This window comes from Panthera pardus, unplaced genomic scaffold, assembly GCF_024362965.1.
Source record: "Panthera pardus isolate Hobbes unplaced genomic scaffold, ASM2436296v1 HiC_scaffold_24, whole genome shotgun sequence".
Classification (NCBI taxonomy): domain Eukaryota; kingdom Metazoa; phylum Chordata; class Mammalia; order Carnivora; family Felidae; genus Panthera; species Panthera pardus.
In genome coordinates this window covers 76,838,839-76,855,957 of record NW_026526810.1, presented here as the reverse complement: position 1 = coordinate 76,855,957, position 17,119 = coordinate 76,838,839, and the positions used below count along the sequence as shown (strand labels likewise).

General features: G+C 38.3%; 1 protein-coding gene across 2 annotated transcripts in view; it reads right to left on the bottom strand.

Moving 5' to 3' along the window:
• Nucleotides 1-17,119, bottom strand: part of PRORP (protein only RNase P catalytic subunit) — a 131,466-nt gene that overhangs the window by 111,518 nt on the left and 2,829 nt on the right. For both annotated transcript variants that reach the window (XM_019426159.2, XM_019426160.2), the window contains 2 exons: nt 16,207-16,254; nt 15,599-15,731 (listed from right to left, as the gene is read on the bottom strand). In XM_019426159.2, coding sequence (XP_019281704.2) covers nt 15,599-15,731; nt 16,207-16,254 — 181 coding nt within the window. The remainder of the gene's footprint in view (nt 1-15,598; nt 15,732-16,206; nt 16,255-17,119) is intronic.

Here is a 17,119-nt window from a genome sequence, read left to right as displayed (position 1 = left end):
TAAAAAGGTTGTGGGGCACGTGGCTGGCTCAGTTGGTGGAGTGTGCAACTCTTGGTCTTGGGATTGTAAGTTTGAGCTCCACATAGGGTGGAGAGATTAATTAAAAAAAAAATCTTAAAAAAAAAAAAAAGAATGTAAAAGGGTCTTGAGACCAAAAAGTTTGACAATTTTTACTGTTCTAAGGTATTCTTAGTTTTTTTTTTTTTTTAATGTTTATTTTTGAGAGAGAGAGAGAGAGACAGAGAGAGAGGGAGGGAGGGAGGGTGAGTGGGGCAGGGGCAGAGAGAGAGGGAGACACAGAATCTGAAGCAGGCTCCAGGCTCTGAGCTGTCCACACAGAGCCTGGTGTGGGGCTCGAATCCACGAACTGTGAGACCATGACCTGATCAGGGGTGGGACGCTTAACTGACTAAGCCACCCAGGTGCCCAAGTGTTTCTTAGTTTTTAAGAAAAAATCACTGTGTAAAGAATTTTTTAGGTAAGAGAAACAAGTGAAGTGAATTTATAATTAATAGGACAAATGATTAAGATCACATTTGCTTCACAATAATCTGAGGAGCAAACAAGAAACAGGTGGAAGTGTTCATGAAATAAAAGTGGCCATGAGTTAATGATCATTGAGCTAGCAGTTCATTATACCAGTCTCTCTCCTTGACAGATGTTTGAAATTTTCCCTAATAAAAAAATTAAAGAAAGAAGTGAATTCAGACTTAGCAGTTGAATTAAAAAAAAAATCAGACTGTAAAGTAACATTACTGCTTAGAATGAAGGAAAATAAAGGGACGAAATCTTAATATTAAAAATTAACATTAATTATTAACTATTAATATTAAACTAGCAGTATCTACAGAGCTCCAAATGCACTTAAAAATTTTTTTTAATGTTTCATTTATTTTTGAGAGAGAGAGTGTGAGCAGGGAAGGGGCAGAGAGAGAGGGAGACACAGAATCTGAAGCAAGCTCCAGGTTCTGAGCTGTCAGCACAGAGTCCGATGCGGGGCTAGAACTCATGAACTGTGAGATAATGACCTAAGCTGGAGTTGGACGTTCAACTGACTGAGCCACCCAGGTGCCCCCCAAATGCACTTTTTAAAAAGGTTTATTTATTTTGAGAAAGACAGAGACAATGTAAGTGGGGGAGGGGTAGAGAGGGAGGGAGACAGAGAATCCCAAGCAGGCTCCATGCTGCCAGCTGTGGAGCCTGATGTGGGGCTCAAACTCATGAACTATGAGATCATGACCGAGCCAAAGCCAAGAATCAGATGCTTAACCAACTGAGCCACTCAGGTGTCCTCTGAATACACTTTTTGATCTCCACTGATCTTCTCTCAATTAGTTTCATATAGTTAAATGCATACCATTCAGAGTTCTGCTTTGTTCACTTAAAATTCACTTATATAGCTCCTATCTTTACCTACTATCACTAACCAGACTTAAAAATGACGTGCATATCTTTCGGCTTAATAATTTTTTAAAAGATTTTTTTAATGTTTATTTACTTTTGAGAAAGAGAGAGCAGGAGCAAGAGAGGGGCAGAGAGAGAGGGAGACACAGAATCCAAAGCAGGCTCCAGGCTCTGAGCAGTCAGCACAGAGCCTGATGCAGGACTTGAACTCATAAACCACGAGATCATGACCTGAGCCAAAGTCAGACACTTAATTGACCAAACCACCCAGGTGCCTTTCTTTCAGTTTAATAATTAAATAAGGTTAGCAAATCCTTTAACCTAATTTATCTGACTATACAATAATTTTTACATGTGATACTATTGCCATCTGCTGGCTGTGATGTCTAAGTACAGTAAACAAAGGTTTAAAACAGAAAAGCTAAAAATTTACCTATGACTGAGGTTTTCTCCCAAAATTATCCTGTAGAAAAGAAGCTGCCATACATACATTAGGGTTCTGCAAAACATCACATTAGACAAGATTGGATGCATTCATCGTGGTATGGCTGTAGACCAAAACCTCACATCAGAAGCAGTGGTTCTTGACCCTGGTTATACTTTATTTAAAAAAAATTTTTTTAATGTTTATTTTTGAAAGAGAGAAAGATAGAGCAAAAATGAGGAAGGGGCAGAGAGAGAGAGGGAGACACAGAATCCAAAGCAGACTCAGGCTCTGAGCTGTCGGCACAGAGCCCGATGCGGGGATCAAACCCACAAACTGTGAGATCGTGACCTAAGCCAAATTCAGACGCTTAACTGACTTGAGCCACACGGGTGCCCCAACCTTGGCTGCACTTTAAAATCACCTGGGAGCTTTTGAAAATCCTAATGCCTGGGACCTAAAACCAGAACAATTAAATCAAATCTCTATTTTATAAAAATAAAAGGCAAGCCACAGACAGTAAAGATATTTGCAAAAGATCTATCTGACATAGGAAGTATATCTAGAATATATAAACTGTTACAACTAAATAAGAAAGCAACCCAGTTTTAACAACGGGCAAAATATCTGAACAGGCACTCACCAAAGCACATAAAAAGATGCTCAACATTATCAGTCATTAAGAAAACATAAATTAAAACAACGAGAGGGGTGCCTGGTGGCTCAGTCAGTCAAGCGTCCGACTTTGGCTCAGGTCATGATTTCACTGTCTGTGAGTTCAAGCCCCAGTAGGGCTCTGTGCTGACAGCTCAGAGCCTGGAGCCTGCTTTGGATTCTGTGTCTCCCCCCACTCTCTCTGCCCCTCCCCCACTTGTGTTCTGTCCCACTCTATCTCTCAAAAATAAAAAAATGTTAAAAAAAAATACAAACAAACAATGAAATACTACTTCAGATCCATTAGAGTAGCTAAAGGTAAAGAGACATCATAGTAAGTGTTGACCAGGATGTGGAACAACTGTAATGTTCATATAGTGCTAATAAAAATATAAAATGGGACAACCACTTTGGAAAACAGTTTGGCAGTTTCTTAAAAAGCTACACACACACACCTACCATAAGACCCAACCACTCTACTGCTAGATACGTACCCAAGAGAAAGAAAAGTTTTAGTGGTTAGTATGCCTTCTAAACTTCATGCCCACCCAGGAGCGCCTGGGTGGCTCAGTCAGTTAAGCATCTGATTTCAGCTCAGGTCATGATCTTATGGTTCGTGGGTTTGAGCCCTGTGTTGGGTTCTGTGCTGACAGCTCAGAGCCTGGAGCCTGCTTTGGATTCTGTGTCTCCCTCTCTCTCTCTCTCTCTCTGCCCCTTCCCTGCTCGTACTATCTCTCACTCTCTCAAAAATGAATAAACATTTAAAAAAACATTTTTTTTTTAATTCATGTCCACCCAGAATGTGACCTTATCTGGATGCAGTTATAATTAGCTAAGATGAGATCATACTGGAATAAGATGAGCCCTGAATCCAATGACTGATGTGCTCATAAGAAGAGATGGCACACAGGGGTGCCTGGGTGGCTCAGTTGGTTAAGCGTCTGACTTCGGCTCAGGTCATTATCTCGCAGTCCATGAGTTTGAGCCCCGCATCGGGCTCTGTGCTGACAGCTCAGAGCCTGGAGCCTGCTTCAGATTCTATGTCTCCTTCTCTCTCTGCCCCTCTCCCACTCATACTCTGTGTGTGTCTCTCTCTCAAAATAAACATTAAAAACAAAAGAAAAGAAAGACAAAAGAAAATATGGCACACAAAGAAGCAGAGAAATACACCTAAAAGCCAAGAAAAACCAAGGATTACCAGGAGTCAAGAGCTTGTGAAGCTAGAAAAAGAGAAGGAAGGATTCTTCCCTAGAGCCTTCAGAAGGAGCACGGCCCTACAAACACCTTGATTTTGGACTTCTAGCCTCCAGAACTATGAGAGAACAGATGTTTTAAGTTACCCAGTTTGTAGCAATTTGGCATCCTTAGGCACCCCTAGGAAACAAACACAGAGGAACAAAGCACAAACTCTTGTACAAGAATGTTCTTTTATATTTTTTTAATTTACTAATTTGAGAGAGAGAGTACATGAATGTGTGGGGGAGGGGCAGAGAGAGAAAGCCAGAGACAGAATCCCAAGCAGGCTCTATCCTGTCAGCACAGAGCCCAAGATAGGGTTCAAACTCATGAACCATGAGATCATGACCTGAGTGGAAATCAAGAGTCAGACACTTAACTGACTGTGCCACCCAGGCACCGCATAAAAGAATGTTCTTATTAGCTATATTTGTAATAGCCCCAAAATGGAAATAACCCAAATGTCCATCAATAAATGAAAGAATTTATAAATTGTGGTATATCCACCCCAACAGAATATTACTCGGAATAAAACTGATTGAGACACAAAATATGAATGAAATCTCAAAATTATGCTCAATATTAAAAAAAAACAGACAAAAAATACTATATATGGTGTGCTTCCATGGTGTTTATGGGGCATGGGGCAAGGAAAGAGTGAGGTACAGGAGTCATTAGAAAGTAGCACAAAGAAACTTTTGGAGATGATATATTCATTATATTGACTGTGGTGACAGTTCCACGGGAGTATATATGTGTCAAAACTCACTAAGTTGAGGGGAAGATGGTGGAGATGAAAGCACCAGGAATTTGTCTCTCCCACCTAGATAACAATTACACTGACAGAATTTGTCTGATGTAACTATTTTGGAACTCTGGAGTCTGTTGAAGGCTTGCAAATTGCAGAAGGAGACTTGTATGATAAACGTGGTTAATTTTGTTCAGTTTTAACACTTAATACAGTAGCAACTACCCATTCCACACCCGAAGCCAAATGGCAGGCATCTGTCATGTTCCTAGAGCAGCTTGCACGCATTATGGGAGCCTGGGTGGACAAAAAGGATCCTGTCTTCCAAATACTGGGGATCTACGCTCTGCTGATCGCTGCTTTTAATCACAGAGGTACAGACAACAAGGCATAATCACAAAGAAAAAGAAAATCTGAATATACCTATATGTAGTAAGGAAACAGAACCAGTAAGAAAATCTCCCAACAACAACAACAACAACAACAACAACAGTGGCAACGACATCTTGGACCTGATGGCTCACTGGTGAATTCTACAAAAGAGAATTAATACCAATCCTTCTCAAGCTTTTCCAAAAAACTGAAGAGGAGAGAATACTTCCTAATTCATTCTTGGAGGCCAGCATTACACTGCCTCTACCAAAGCTAGAGAAAGACACTACAAAAAAACTATGTACCATGATCCTCCATGAACAGTGATGCAAAAATCCTCAACAAAATACTAGCAAGCAAAATTTAGCAGCATATTAAAGGGATTACACAATATGACCAAACAGGTCTATTCCTGGAATGCATGGATGGTTCAACATATGAAAATCTATCAATGTAATAGGCCACATCAACAGAATAAAGGAAAAATAAAACACATGATCATCTCAACTGATGCAGAAAAGCATTTGACAGAAAACCCTTTTCATGATTAAAAAAAAACCCAAAAACTAGGAATAGAAGGAAACTACCTCAATATAAAAGCCATATGTGAAAAACCTACAGCAAACATAATATTCAATGGTGAAAGACTGAGAGCTTTTCCTCTAAGATCAAGACCAAGGCAAGGACACCTTCTACTTCTACTTAACATAGTACTGGAAGTAAATTGCTAGAGCAATTTAATCATGTAAAATAAGTAAAAGGCATCCAAGTCAGAAAGGAAGATGTAAAATTATTTTTGTTTGCAGATGACTTGATCTTATATGCAGAAAATCCTAAAGATCCCACACCCAAAAAAAGCTGTTACAATATATCAGTTCAGCAAAGTAGCAGATTACAAAGTCAACGTACAAAAACTGGTTGCATTTCTATAAACTAACAATGAACAATCTAAAAAATAAATGACGAAAACAATTCTATTTACGATAGTATCAAAAAGAATGAAATAGTTAGGAAGTAACCTAACCAAGGAAGTGAAACACTTTATAATGAAAACCACAAAAGATTGCTGAAAGAAATTAAAGACACAAATAAATGGAAACACATCCTATGTTCCTGAACTGGAAGACTTAACCTTGTTAAAATGTTGATACTGCCCAAAGCAATCTACAAATTCAATGCAATCCCTATTAAAATCCAAATGATATTTTTTGTAGAAATAGAAAAACTCATCCTAAACTTCATATGGGATCTCAAAGGACCCTGAATAGCCAAAACAATCTTTAAAAAGAACAAAACTCATACTTCCTGATTTTAAAACTTACTACAAAGTTACAGTAATCAAAACAGTGTAGTACTGGTGTAAAAACACACATATAGACCGACAGAATAGACATAAACCCAGACCCTCTCATCCATAGTCAAATGATTTCTGACAAGGGTGCCAAGACCATTCAACGGGGAAAGGGCAGTCTTTCAACAAATGGTGCTGGGAAAACTGGATATCGACATGCAAAAGAATGAAGCTGGACCCTTACATAACACCATACACAAATATGAACTCAAAATGAATCAAAGATCTAAATATTAAGACCTAAAAGAGTAAAACTCTTAGAAGAAAACAGAACAAAAACTGAATTCAACAATGATTTTCTTGGATACGACACCAAAGACATATGGTAACAAAAAAAAAAAAAAAAACAACAACAAACTGGACTTCACAATAAAAAAATTTTGTGCATCAAGAGACACTATCAATAAAGAGACAACTCATAGAATAGGAGATATTTGTAAATCATATTATCTGATAAGAAATTAATATCCAGAATATATAGAGACCACTTAAAACTCAACAACAAAAAACAAAATTCTGGTTCAAAAATGGGCAAAGGAATTAAATAGGCATTTCTCCAAAGAGGATATACAAATGGCCAAAGAGCACATGAAAAGATGCTTAACATCACTAACCATTAGGGAAATACAAATCTAAAACTACAATGAGATACCACCTCATTAGAAGAGATACTACAATGAGATACCACCTCATGAGAAGAGATACTATTTAAAAAAAAGAAAAGATCAACAATAGCCAAAGTATGGAAAGAGCCCAAACGTCTCTCAATGGATGAATGGATAAAGAAGATGTGATACACACACACACACACACACACACACACACACACACACACACACACACACTGGAGTATTACTCGGCAATCAAAAAGAATGAAATCTTGCCATTTGCAACTACGTGGATGGAACTGGAGGGTATTGTGCTGAGTGAAATTAGTCAGTCAGAGAAAGACAAAAATCATATGACTTCACTCATTTGAGGACTTTAAGAGACAAAAAAGATGGATATAAGGGAAGGGAAACAATAATAATATAAAAACAGGGAGGGAGACAAAACAGAAGACACTCATAAATATGGAGAACAAACTGAGGGTTGCCGGAGGGGTTATAGGAGGGGGGATGGGCTAAATGGGTAAGGGGCACTAAGGAATCTACTCCTGAAATCATTGTTGCACTATATGCTAATTTGGATGTAAATTTAAAAAAATAAAAAATTAAATTAAAAAAAAAAAGAAAAGAAAAGAAAACAAGTGTTGGCAAGGATGTGGAGACAGTGGAATCCTTGTGCACTGGTGGTGTGAATGTCAAATGGTGCAGCTACTGTGTAACACAGTTCCTCAAAAAATTAAAAACAGATTTAGCCGTATGATATAGCAATTCCACTTCCAGTAACATACCCAAAAGAACTGCAAGCAGAACCTCAAAGAGATATCTGTACACCCATGCTCATAAACAGCATTTTCATAATAGCTAAAATGTAGGATCAACTGAAGTATCCATTGCTGGATGAATGGATAAACGAAATGTGGTACACACATACAATGGAATATTATTCAGCCTTAAAAAGGAAGGAAGGGCAGCTGGGTGGCTCAGTCTGTTTAGCATCTGACTTCGGCTCAGGTCATGGTCTCAAGGTTCTTGAGTTCAACCCCTGCATCAGGCTCTGTGCTAACAGCTCAGAACCTGAAGCCTGCTTCAGATTCTGTGTCTCCCTCTCTCTGCCCCTCCCCACGTTCTCTCTCTCTCTCTTTCTCTCTCTCTCTCTTTCAAAATAAACATTTTTTAAAAATTAAAAAGAAAAAAGGAAGAAAAGTCTGCACTATGCTACAACATGGATGAATGTTGAGGACATTATGCTAAGTGAAATAACCCAGTCAAAAAGGCAAATACTGTATGATTCCGTTTATATGAGGTACTTGCAGTAGTGAGAATCCTAAAGACACAAAGTATAACAGTGGTTGCAAGCAGCTGGGAGGGAGGAGAGAATGGGAAGTTATTATTTAATGGTATAGTTTCAGTTTTACAAGATGAAAAGAGATACGAAAAAAAGATGAAAGAAGTTCTGGGGATGGATGATGGTTACTCAACAATGTGAATGTATTTAATACCACTGAACCATACATTTAAAGCCAAAATCTACAGAGGGTCGAGTCCAGGTATCATTAATTTTTAATCATCTCCCAAACTATTCTAATCAGCAGCCAAGGTTGAAAACGATTTTATCAGAGGGTGCCATCTCATTTGAACAAAAGAATTCTATTTGATGAATTCATTTTAGGTGCCTATGGAGGTCAGCTGATATCATACTTTTTCCTTAAGTAGACAAAGAAACTCAACATGGATGGGATATTTACTCCTTGGTTTATACCTCCCACTCCTAAATTATAAGCAAACTATAGAAACCAATATTGAACTCAGTTTCAGCTATTTGTTCCTAGTACAAAATAGCTGAAAATGCTGAATACAACATAGTTTTAATACATATTGCAATGAATGGTGTTATAGACTGAATTGTGGCCATCTCAGAATTCATATGTTGAAGAAGTCCTAACCCTAAGTACCACAGAATGTGACTATATTCGGAGATAAGAAGTGGTTTAAGATAAAATGAGGCCATAGGACGGGCCTTAATCCAATTTGACTGGTGTCCTTGGATGAGAAGGAAATTTGGACAAAGAGAAACCGGGGATGCTCAAGCACAGAGCAAGTCTATATGTAGATAAAGCAAGAAAGGGGTGATCTGCCAGTCAAGGAGAGAAGCCTCAGGAGAAACCAAACCTGCCAATGTTTTCATCTTGGACATCTAGTGTCCAGAACTGTGCAAAAATAAATTTCTGTTGTTTAAACCATCCAGTTTGTGGTATACTCTGGTGCTGAACTTTACCCTGGGGTATATGCCAAACCAGATGCTGGATCTGGCCAGAGCGTGGTATGGCTATTCCTGGGAAATCTTAACCTCAAATATTACACCTGCTCTCTGACCTCAGCCTTCTCGTATTCTTTCCTTTACTCCCACTATACCTTTTTTTCTACCCCACATTGAGACTACTAGTCCCTTAAACTCTCCTAGACAGTGCTCTCTGACCTTTCTTCCTCATCTAGTCTGAGCCCCATGCTGATCATGTTAACTACTCTGTCAGAACTACCTTCCCTTGCTCCCTATCATATTGTCACCCCTAACCAACAAAACCCAAAATCTGAACCGATGTTACATTTTGTCTTCACTACTACCATTCTAGGTGAGTCAAGCTCTGTCAGAAAAATATTAAATCATACATTCATGTAATGTCTACAAATTACTGATTCAAATCTCAGCACCCACCCTGTCATAATCCTTCTGCCCTGAGTTAGCATTTCTGCCATTCTCCTTAAGAACCATTCCAAACTGTCTCTACTGTCTCTAGTGTTGACTAGACTTTCCACTTGACTCCAATCTCTCACCTTATATCCATTTGACACAGATGTCACTTCCCTCAAACTTCTCTCCCTCTACCTATATATTTATCTATATCTGCACCCATCTTCACTTTCTTTTCTACAGTCTCAAATAAGAACTCTATTTCTAACCTCCCCATTTGTGCTCTTTTTGGCAACTCCTCCTACTTCTGAAGCTGGGTCATTCATAATCCATTCTCTCTCTTACGTGTCCTGCTTATTCAACATTTTTATCTTTACTGACACCTTTTCTCCATCACCTAAACATGCACAAGTCTCTCCCATCTCCCTATATCCCCTCCCTTGACGTCTACCATCCTCCAGCCACAACTATCCCATTTCTTCTAATTGATTTTCATCTAATCTTCGCAAAAGTATAGTTTACACTCAATGTGTGTTCACTCAGTTGCTCTAACATGGCTGGCTTTGGCCTCCAGTGTACTATCAAAACTACTCTTCCTGAGGTTACCAATGATTTCTTAGTTACTTAGTTCTTAGGGAACCTATTCTCTCAAAGCATGCTATAGGACTGAGGAGAAAGAAAAGGCCCTCTTCTAGTACCCACTGCTCCTTCAAAATCACTATGTCTTGGGGTGTCTGGGTGGCTCAGTTGGTTAAGCGTCCGACTTCGGCTCAGGTCATGATCTCGCAGTTCATGAGTTCTAGCCCAGCATCAGGCTCTGTGCTGACAGCTCAGAGCCTGGAAACTGCTTTGCATTCTGTGTCTCCTTCTTTCTCTCTGCCCCTCTCCTGCTCACACTGTCATCTCTCTCTCTCACTCTCTCTCAAAAATAAATAAATAAAATTTCAAAATCACTGTCTCCAATCCCCACATCAACTAAGGTTTATGATATTCATCTATACCAGTGGTCAGCAAATTTTTCTGTAAAGGGCCAGATAGTAAACAGTTTAGGTTTTATGGGCCATATGGTCTCTTTTTATAGGTACCCAATTCTGCAAGGCAAAAGCAGCCATAGACAATACAGAAATGAATGCATATGGCTGTGTTCCAATAAAACTTTATTCATAAAACCACGTGGTGGGCTGGATTTGGTCTGCAGGCCATACTTTGCTGACTCCTCCTCTTTGCTATCACCTGTGTCACCCCAGACATTTCTACATGCATTGAGAATTTGCCATCCGACTCAGTCTTCATCACCAGCCTAAATAACAAAGCACAGTGCCTGGCACCTGGTAAGCATTCCATAAAATGTGGCTATTTTAAAAAGCCACATGAATAAATTTAAATTTATTTAAATAACAATTTATTTAATTATTTAAATAATTTTAAAATTATTATTAAAAAATTATCGTATGGACACTCAATAAATCTGTGGATGACCATCTAGCACTTGTGGCTCTCAGTCTCTTCATCTGCTTAACTGTCATACTCTGGACTTTGTCATCACTGTAGAGCACTCAATCTCTAACATCTAAACTCTAATACACACTGATCAAAATCTCCTGTTTGTCATTCTCACTCCTTTTATGCTTGCTCTTCAACCTCAATGAGTCTCCAATCCACTTTTATGTCTATTGTCTCCTAATCCATGAGCTCCCACCCATCTTTACTTCCTTCCTATCAAGCTTGATCTCCTGGCCCATTAACTGATCCATCCTTTCACCTACACCTTCAACTCCTGTTTTCCCTCAACTATACCAGATTAGCAAAATCCTGTACCATCCCATCTACCTGCTTTCCCTATTCCTATTCCTAGATGGCCCAGGAATGCTGAAAGTGTCTCACAGATCAATGCCATTACAAACTTATGCTCTCCACCCTCAGTTGGGACTTCAGCACCATCCAGTAATACTTTCTCCAATCCTCTCCCAAATATTCCAAACTTCCAAGGCTTAAAACTCTCCTCAAGGCTCCTTAGGCTATATGTTTTCTCACACCTTCAAACTACAGATTTGCCTTGGGCTCTAGTCCCAGAAAAAGAGTTGGTTCTACTCCAATCCACTAGCAGTGCTCTGGATCCATCCCTGCCCCTTCTCCTCCACCAATAACACAAAAACTAAACCCTGAACAATCCAGCCACATCATATGACTTTCTTCACTGCTCTTTAACCATGGATACATTGCTTATCCTGAGCTTCCCCATCTTCAAAAGGGTGATATCCTTGCAATGTTGTCGTGAGTGTAACAGATCTTGAAGTACCTGACATATGATAATCATTCCATAAATGGTGCAATTATTATTATGTTAACAGCTTGAAGGTGAAAGGCAGTTTCAAGAGATGGAATATAGGGTTGGAGACCTTCAGGGGGAAAGGGGAAGCATACTGAAAAGAGAGAATAATTTCCCTTGCCCTAAAATATTCCAATCCTTCGGTGAATATAATCAGTTACTTTGCCAATTACAGTAATTAAATATATGACTACTCTCTGCTACTCTCACCATAGTCTGGAGCCTGCAACTCCTCTTGCAGTATAACGCTGTCCAACAAGAAGATGTGCTCTGGGTTCTAAGTCTTTTCCAAAAGAGAATACTAACAAATCTTCCTTCTATTAATCTAGATTTAAAGTGATATTCATTAAAAAGGAATTACAGCAATGTTTAACCACTGAGAGGTGTCAAACAAAAGTATTCAATTAGTGATTGTGCCAGAAAGAAGAGAAGTGCAAAAGCTGGGGGCAAAAACTGATAGGATAGTGGTGAAATGCCAAAAAGAAACAGGAGATGGCTTGAAGGGGGCTCCTAAAAGATAAATCCAAGACAATTTGAGCATCAAAAAGAATAATGATGGTAATGGATTCTAACACAATTAAAAAAAAAGTCCTTGTCCTTATGTCTATATAGATTATTAAAAAAACAAAACAGGGGCGCCTGGGTGGCTCAGTTGGTTAGGCATCCGACTTCAGCTCAGGTCATGATCTTGCAGTCCATGGGTTCGAGCCCCACGTCAGGCTCAGACAGCTCAGAGCCTGGAGCCTGTTTCAGATTCTGTGTCTCCCTCTTTCTCTGACCCTCCCCTGTTCATGCTCTCTCTCTCTCTCTGTCTCAAAAATAATGTTTAAAAAACAAACAAACAAAAGAGCTCCAAGAAAGAGAAAAACCATTTATAGAATAGTACCAGTTAATAAATGTGGGAGGAATAAAGTAACTTGAAGATCACCACTGTGCAACCTCCAAAAGTAGAGATCATCTCCATGATGTGAAAAACACTAGGTGAAGAGTTAACAGGAAATCCGCAAGAGTGACAGGATATCTGCATAGTCCTGAAATATTACTCCACAGATTACTTTTTTAATGTTTATTTATTTTTTTAGAGAGAGTATGCATGTACACATGTGTGAACAGGGGAGGGGCAGAGAGAGACAGGGAGACACAGAATCCAAAGCAGGCTCCAGGCTGAGCTGTCAGCACAGAGCCCGATGCAGGGCTCGAACTCACGAACCAAACCATGAGATCGTGACCTGAGCCAAAGTCGGACGCCCAAGTGACTGAGCCACCCAGGCGCCCCAAATCCCAAGCAAGCTCTGCACCATCAGCACAGAGCCGGTGCTGGGCTCCAACTCATGAAATGTGAGATCATGACCTGAGCCGAGATCAAGAGTTAGACGCTTAACCAACTATGCCACCCAGGCACCCCACTTTTTAATTACAAAGATTACAAAGGGAAAAATGTACCTTTATAATGGAGATATCTGGCAGTTGTCCTCTTAATCAAGTGATGAAACTTAGCATCAATAGTGAAAATAACCTAGTATTATGTGGCTGCAGTAAGCACACAGCATCACCCACATACTTTACCCAAAATCTTTTATACTGAATTAATGAAGAAAAAGCAATCACTCAGTCTAAAGTCTTATTGCTCAAAATGTGGTCTAAAGACCAGAATCATATCATCTGGGAGCTTGTTCAAAATACAGAGTCTTGGGCCCCTAGACAACTCAATCATAATTTGCATTTTAACCAGACCTTCAAATGATTCACAGGTACAAAGTTTGAGAAGTCCAGTATAAGACAAAACACCTAGACTTTTCAAAAAAAAAAATCAATGTCATTAAAAAAAAAAAAAAAAAAAGCAGTGTGGGAGGGGCTGCTCTTGATTTAGAGAGACCTAACCACCAAAAGCAATGAACAAATCTTGATCGAATCCTGGATCAGTGGGGGTAAAAGTTATAAAATACATTTTAAGGAGGCAACTGGGATAATTTGAATATGTGCCTTTTATTAAGTTATATTAATATGAAGGTTCTTAAATGTGATAATGGTATTTAATAACAGAATTTTCTTATTCTTAGAAGATACACGCTGAAATATTTAAGGTAATATGTCTACAACCTACTATTATTTTTTTAATTTGTTTATTTTGAAAAAAGAGCGAGCAGGGGAGGGGCAGAGAAAGGAGAGAGAGAGAGAGAGAGAGAGAGAGAGAGAGAGAGAATCCCAAGCAGGCTCCACACTAACAGTTCAATGTGGGCTTGAACTTACAAACCTTGAGATCATGACCTGAGCTGACAACAAGAGTTAGACGCTCAACCAACTGAGAGACACCCAGGTGCCCCCACAACCTACATTTATATAGCTCATAAAAACATACGGAGGGAATGCATAAATGGCAATTGGTTACTCAAAATGAAGAGTATGTAGGTGTCTATTGTGCTATTCTTTCATTTTTCCTTTAGGTTGAAGACTATTAAATAAAAAATGAAAGGTGGGAAAACTTCAATTAATCCACAACAGAAATGGTTAAGTTTTTGGCAGCAAACAGCATAATTTGTACACAACCTTGCATCTATCTTAACATCTACTGTAGAAAATACAGATAAGCATTCAACAGATGTTTGATGAGGGAAATGAAATTTATTTGTTTAAATCGTATATCAGCTGGCAGAAATTCTTAAAGCTACTCCAACCAGCTGGCTGTCAGATTTATATGGAACTATGGACTGTCATGCAATGAGAGGCAATAGAGTGTGACAGTAAAGGTTTTAGGGTCAGTCAGTCCTAATGAGGGGTCCTTGGGCAGATTTAATCTCCCAAAGCCTCAGTCACTCTCTCTATAAAACAGAAATAAAATAGTACCTATTAGGGTGGTTATAAAAATTAAATAATATATAAGATAATGAATATAAAATACTTAGCATCATTAATAAACGTTAACTAATTTTATTTATCAATAAAGTCAGCTAAAAGGTATTCCATAAAATGAAGCTAATGTTTTTATGGACCATATTTTGACTTTATTTTGAGGATTAAAAGTTTTCATATGATCTAGGGGCCTTCTGTGACAATTTTAAGTCAAGGGGAGAAGGCAAAACTATTTGTACTTCTTATTTTTATTTGGTATCTTGAAAAAAAAGCATTTAGTAAGATGATAAGCAATTTTTCCCCAAGTTGTAAAAGCATTTTAGTTCTTCAACTTAGTGAACCAGTATAAAGTACTGAAGATTAGCAAAATGAAGCTATTAAAAATGACTTATAGAATCAAATTCAATACTTAGAAAATTTGGAAATAATTTTGTCAAGTTACCTTAAATTCTCTTGATTAGAAGAGTTGTGAAAAGCCATGTTTTCATGGGAATTTACTGAACACAGTTTTCTGGAAATACTTAGACAAAAAAATAAGCACCTATCTTTTTGGCTTAAGTGGACTTGCATCTACATGAAACAGAACTGACTTCAATACATGGATGATAGTCTACCCCAATTATTCTATTAAATTCTAAGCAGTCTCTCCTAAAGGTTGGCAACTATAGCTGGCAGGCCAAATCCAGCCCATTGTTATTTTCATTAATATAGTTTTACTGGAACACAGCCATGCTCATTCATTTATGTACTATATTATGTATTGTATTTCAAGTTGAAAAGTTGCAACAGAGTCTGTATGGCCCACAAAGCCCAAAATATTTACTGGCCCACAAAGCCTAAAATATTTACTATCAGTCTTTTATAGAAAAAAATTGCCAACCCCTACTCTAGAAAAGCAATCCAAAAAAGGAATAAATCCTGTTCAGGACTCACCTGAGGGGTTGTCTTTTTGTATTGATCACCTCCATCTATCACATCCCTCATGATTTTTTCCTTGAGAAATTCATACTCTTCTGGACTCAGGTGAATAGACTCTATGGTTTTTCCACAGCCCGAACACTGACCACTGTAATTACAAAAGTTTGTGTTAAATGGTATCCTGGAAAAGAATTTTCTCTAGAATGAATAATCCTAGGACAGAAAGAAATTGAAAGGTAATTTAAAAAGAATGTTATAATCTTTGTGATCATCACATGCAATTTTTTGTAAAACTGATAATAACACACATTAGGTATGCCAGAAAACCCAAAAAAGTAGACTGCTGGGCATCCAGATAAAGTATTTAAACTTATTCCCAAAACACAACTGGGTTCCAGATCTGTAGGGCAAAATATCTCTGAGGCTTCACATGAGGCTCACTGCACCTATGGGAAAAACATGTTGAGCACTGCAAATCCTCCATATGCCAAATATGGCTTTTTTTCTTGGGTACTCTCTTAATTACCCAATTTCTAAAGTATTCTTAAAATTTTTTTGATCGGTAGCAACAAAACCTACTAAACCTGAATCAAACAAGTTAAAAATAAAATACTGGTCTTTACCTTTCCTGGATTGTTGTGAACTGTCCTTTCCATTGTTCCCCAGGAACACTACAAAAAAAGATTACAAGACCAAATCATTACGTCAGATTCCTAAAACTTAAAACAATATAAACAAATTGATAAAATAAATGAGATAATAATTCTAATTTTTAAAAAAAAGAAAAAAGGTCAGATTCCCATAGAACCAAAAAATAGGCATTTTATTTAGAAACTGTATTTAGAAACTCGGCAGGCAAGAGCTCTGAAATGTTCAGGATACTTCCCTAGGATGGTTTAATTAGAAGAGTGGGTGATACACTGTGATGGGGCTAAGGAGGGAACAGTACCCTACTGTGGACCTCCTTCCCTTCATTTCTCCTCTGGTCATTCAACCCTCATCTTCAAGTCTAAATCTACTTTCACAGGATTGTGCAGCTAACATTAATAGTGTAACCTCTAAATCAAACTCAACTCTAACTTTCTCCATGAAGCTGCCAGAGATTGTTCCTGCCCAGAGTAAGTCCTTCCCTTACACTATCTTCTTATACACCACTATTAACTGTCAAGTATTGCATTCTCCATTAGGTTGTGAATGCCATCATAATAGATCTTACATCACAAAACACCCAAAGTGCCTACCCAAATGGAAGCATTCAAAACTACCTGATTTATTTGCTCAATCAATGTATTCCTTTTTTTTCTCTCACATATACTACCATCAGTTTCTAAGGACTCTGTTGCCTTCTCCTTCCCTAGTTCATAATTCAGGATCTCATCATCTCTCATTCAAACCTACAATTGCCTCCAAACAGATCTTCCTATTTCCAATCTTAATCCCTCTCCAACCTTTTTTTCTGTTTTGGCAATTACCTTTTTTATTTTTATTTTTTAATTTATTTTTTGAGAGAGAGAGGAGAGTGAGTGCACACGCAAG